This window comes from Scardinius erythrophthalmus, assembly GCF_964197995.2.
Source record: "Scardinius erythrophthalmus genome assembly, chromosome: 8".
NCBI classification, from domain to species: domain Eukaryota; kingdom Metazoa; phylum Chordata; class Actinopteri; order Cypriniformes; family Leuciscidae; genus Scardinius; species Scardinius erythrophthalmus.
This window is the reverse complement of record NC_138228.1, coordinates 125,370-130,000: the sequence shown is the minus strand read 5'-3', so window position 1 is coordinate 130,000 and position 4,631 is coordinate 125,370. Positions and strand designations below refer to the sequence as shown.

The window sequence follows — 4,631 nt, the reverse complement described above, 5'->3', positions numbered from 1 at the left end:
TCTTAGATAATGATAATGGATGAACTGATTGTTTAGTTTTCTAGTATTAATATTAAACTCGTCACTCACATGTCGGCAGGATCGCAGGTGTGTCGCTGATCAACGCTTCTGCATTATTCATTAAACGCCGACCAGCCGAGAAACACACCAGATGTCAGGAAAAACACAGAGTTTACATGCAAAATACTTCTATTGGACATTCAAAAAAACATCGCAACAAACAACTTAACTCAACTCACAGAATGATATAAAGAGTCTCAGTAAAAGATGCGTGTATCGCGAGGCGTGGGAACAAAATCCAGCGGAACCTTCAGTGAGTGAGTGTGTGCGTGGCGGAGGGATTACAGAGTTACACGTCACGTGTCACGTGGATGTTTAGTGTTTTGGGCTTTAGTCAGGTGAGATTTCATCTTAATAAATTCGGGCGCCGTGTTTACTTGTCACTGAAACGGTTTGGTATATTCTCTAATCTCCAGGCACCCGTTCCCGTGAAGAGCATGTCTCGCGCCGCTGACTATGACGCGTTGTTTGCGTCGCGTTTCTCTCCCGCGGACGCGCATTTCCAGCGCTACCGAGAGCGCGCGCCCGACCCGCCGCCCGCCGTGCAGGAGTGGAGAGCGCGCGGCCGCAGAGACAGACGGTGACTGAGATTAATGTTTAACTTTGTTTGTTGAAACTCACAGATTTGATGCTTCATGAACACTCATAAACATGCGTGTGTTTCCCCTCAGAGCTCCGGAGCGTCGCGAGCGTCAGTTCCCGGAGCGTCGCGATGAACGCCAGTCTCACGGCCACAGATCTCACTACTGATGTTTATCACTTATCTCGGTGTAATTACTTTTACCTTTGTGTAAATAAAGTACATTAAATTACTTCCTACCCTTCATCTTTGAATAAGTCCTTTAAAAACAACACAAAAGCTGAATGTTTAGATTGAAGATGATGTTAATAGTGTTTAGATTGAAGATGATGTTAATAGTGTTTAGATTGAAGATGATGTTAATAGTGTGAATGTCTGAGTTCATTGTCCACCCATAACCGCACAGAAGAACAACATCTTTCAGAATCAAGCGCAGGATCTCAGAGAAACTCCATGTTTTCCAGAGTCCCACTGAAGCGAGTGTGAATGTGATGTGACAGCGCTGGCGGCCTCTTTCTCTCTCTCTCTCACACACACACTCGCTCTCTCTCTCTCTCACACACTCACACACACACACACACACACACACTCTCTCTCTCTCTCTCTCTCTCTCTCTCTCTCTCTCTTTCTCACACACACACACACACACTATCTCACTCTCTCTCTCACACACACACTCTCTCACTCTCTCTCTCACACACACTCTCTCACTCTCTCTCTTTCTCACACACACACTCTCTCTCACACACACACACACACACACTATCTCACTCTCTCTCACACACACACTCTCTCTCTCTCCTTCACACTCACACACACACTCTCTCCTTCACATGCACTCTGTCACACACACATGATGGCAGGCAAACACACACGTGCTGTTGTGTTTCTTCAGTCTGTCAGTGGACAGAAGTTGACACAAATATCAAGACTAAATATACAAAGTAATTGAAAAGGAAAGATAAAATGAATGACATACTATAGAAACACATTAAGAGATTGAGGCAAAGAAAACAAAAACAGTCTGTCTCTTCCCTGCAGCGCAGTGTGACCCGCATCCAGGCCGACAGTGTGTGTGTGTGTGTGTGTGTGTGTGTTGAAGGCTGTTAGTTCGCATCACTGCTGCTGTGTGTGTTCAGTGTGTGTGCGGCTGATATTCTTCTATTTTTATCCTCTAAAGCAGCATTAGCCTCAGGATCGTCACACTAACACACACACATCTACAGACTCACACACATCTACAGACTCACACACATCTACAGTCTCACAAACATCTACGTACACACACACATCTACAGTACACACACACTAGTCTCACACACATCTACAGACATCTACTGCAGCAGGGGAACTGGGTGATGGTGAGACGCTGTAGTCGCGGGACAAAACACCGCACTTCCGTTCCGATAACAACATTAAACAGGTTCTCCCCGCTCAGTGAAACACCCACTGAGAGTCCTGTTGACTGTGCCCTAGTTATTGGCGATTCGATCACACGAAACGTGAAAATAGAGACACCAGCCACCATAGTCACATGTTTGCCGGGAGCCAGAGCGCCTGACATCAAAGCTAATTTAAAAGTGCTGGCTAATGCTAATCGTAAATTCTCCAAATTATTATTCACGTTGGCACTAATGATGTTCGACTCCGCCAGTCGGAGATCACTAAAATTAACGATAAATAGGTGTGTGAACTTGCAAGTACGATGTCCGGCACTGTAATTTGTCCGCAATCAATCGCTGGTTGTCAAAGTGGTGTCCGCAAAATAATATAGAATTCATAGACAATAGGAAAAGTTTTTGGGGCAGATCTGACCTGTTGAAAAGAGATGGTATTCATTATATCTTCACAAATAAAAAACAGATATAACACAGATGAACAAATGCTAAAGCTCGGGTTGCTGAATATTCGATCGCTTACTTCAAAAGCACTTATTGTTAATGATATGATTACAGACTATAACCTAGATGTGCTGTGTTTGACAGAAACCTGGCTAAAACCAAACGATTGCATTACTTTAAATGAATCAACCCCTCAAGATTACTGTTATAAACATGAGCCTCGTCTGAAAGGCAAAGGGGGAGGTGTCGCTGTAATTTATAGTAATATTTTTAGAATTACTAATATAATTCTTTTTAAGTGTTGGTGCTTAATGTAACAATATATAGTGTAAATGATAAATCACGTTTGAGATTTGCGCTGGCTACTGTATACAGGCCACCAGGGCACCATACAGACTTTATCAAAGAATTTGCTGATTTTCTATCAGAGTTAGTACTGGCTGCAGATAAAGTCCTAATTGTTGGTGATTTTAATATAGTCAAGTCAAGTCATCATCATTTATATAGCGCTTTTAACAATGTAGACTGTTCCAAAGCAGCTTTACATTGATAATAGGAAATTAAAGTGTTTTGGCTTTATAGCAGCTCTAGAATAAAGTTATTGTCCAGCTAAAGTTAGTTTGATTGATTCACAACGATCATTAGTTATGATCAACACCGCTTTAACAGAAGACTCTTAAGTTCTTTCTGCGCAAACTTCAAAAACGTGAACCCGTGAGAACGCTGATGGCGTGCACATGCGTATTACATGTTCAGTCTATAGGGATGTGCATTTGAATATGTGTGCGCAGGCGTGTAGTCCTTCCCTACAAACAAACCCTCAACAAACTACTTGTCTGGCCTTAAAATTAATAATACAAAATTTTTATTGCTTACACGTAGTCACGCGAACCGGAATTATCCCGACAACGCTTGATCTGTAGAGAGGTAAGGGAGAGGAGGGAGGCCTTCTCAGGATAGAGACTAGTGGACACTTCAGGACTGCGCTGTCGTCGCGGTAAACCTCGGGATAAACAGAGAGACTAATATTAGAGTAGACGCCATTCTTCTTATGATGTAACGAGTACATCAGGATTTATGGGAAGTGTTCCCGGTTCCGGCTGACCTGATCTAGGCAGTCTAACATTGAATTATACTGTATTAGTCTATAATGTGTTATGTGTATGCTAGGCCAAAGAGATGCGTTTTTAACAACCACCCATAATAGCATTACAGTAATCTAGCCTTGATGTCATGAACGCATGGACTAATTGTTCTGCATTTGTCATTGAGAGCTTATGACGTAATTTATATATAATTTTAAGATGAAAAAATGTGGTTTTACAGATACTAGACACGTGACTTTCAAATGAAAGATTGGTATCAAAGAGCACACCCCCCCACACACACACACACCCACCCAGGTTCCTAACCGACGACGAAGACTTGACAGAGCAGCCATCAAGTGTTAGACAGTATTCTAGGTTATTACATGAGGAAGTTTTTTGTCCAATAATTAGAATCTCTGTTTTTTCAGAATTTAGAAGTAGGAAATTACGAGTCATCCAGTTTTTTATATCAGCTATGCATTCCGTTAATTTTGTGCATTTGTAAGTTTCGTTAGGTTTTGAAGAAATATAGAGCCGAGTATCGTCGGCATAACAGTGAAAGCTAATGCCATGCTTCCTAATGATATCTCCTAATGGTAGCATGTACAGAGTGAACAGCAGCGGTCCTAGTACTGAGCCTTGTGGTACGCCAAACTGAACTTCAATGGGACATCTCTTCATTTACTGCTACAAACTGATAACGGTCAGATAAGTATGATTTACACCATGCTAATGAGATTCCACTAATGCCAACAGTAGAGCTCAGCACTTGCAACACCAAGGTCATGGGTTCGATCCCCAGGGAAAGCAAGAACTGATAAGAATGTAAAAATGTGTACCTTGAAATGCAGTGTAAGTCGCTTTGGATAAAAGCGTCTGCCACATGCATTAATGTAAATGTAAAACATTAGAAACGAGTGCAACTTTGATCTGATGGAGACATTACAGGATCTGCCTTGATTCAGTCCCAACATCCCACTGACGAGAGAATAACACAACAAACCCTAAAAAAGGCATGTTAGAATCGAACACTAAGACATAAAGACACGACAGAACACCACT

At 42.1% G+C, this 4,631-nt stretch overlaps 1 protein-coding gene across 2 annotated transcripts in view; it reads right to left on the bottom strand.

The window, feature by feature from the left end:
- Window positions 1–535, bottom strand: part of homer2 (homer scaffold protein 2) — a 48,265-nt gene extending 47,730 nt beyond the window's left edge. Inside the window, exons 1-2 of one of the 2 annotated variants that reach the window (XM_081373068.1) lie at window positions 240–535; window positions 70–108 (exon numbers count right to left, since the gene is read on the bottom strand). In XM_081373068.1, coding sequence (XP_081229194.1) covers window positions 70–71 — 2 coding nt within the window. In that variant the 5' untranslated portion in view covers window positions 72–108; window positions 240–535. The remainder of the gene's footprint in view (window positions 1–69; window positions 109–239) is intronic. The other variant, XM_081373069.1, reaches the window with a different exon arrangement.
- Between the last annotated feature and the right edge of the window lie 4,096 nt (window positions 536–4,631).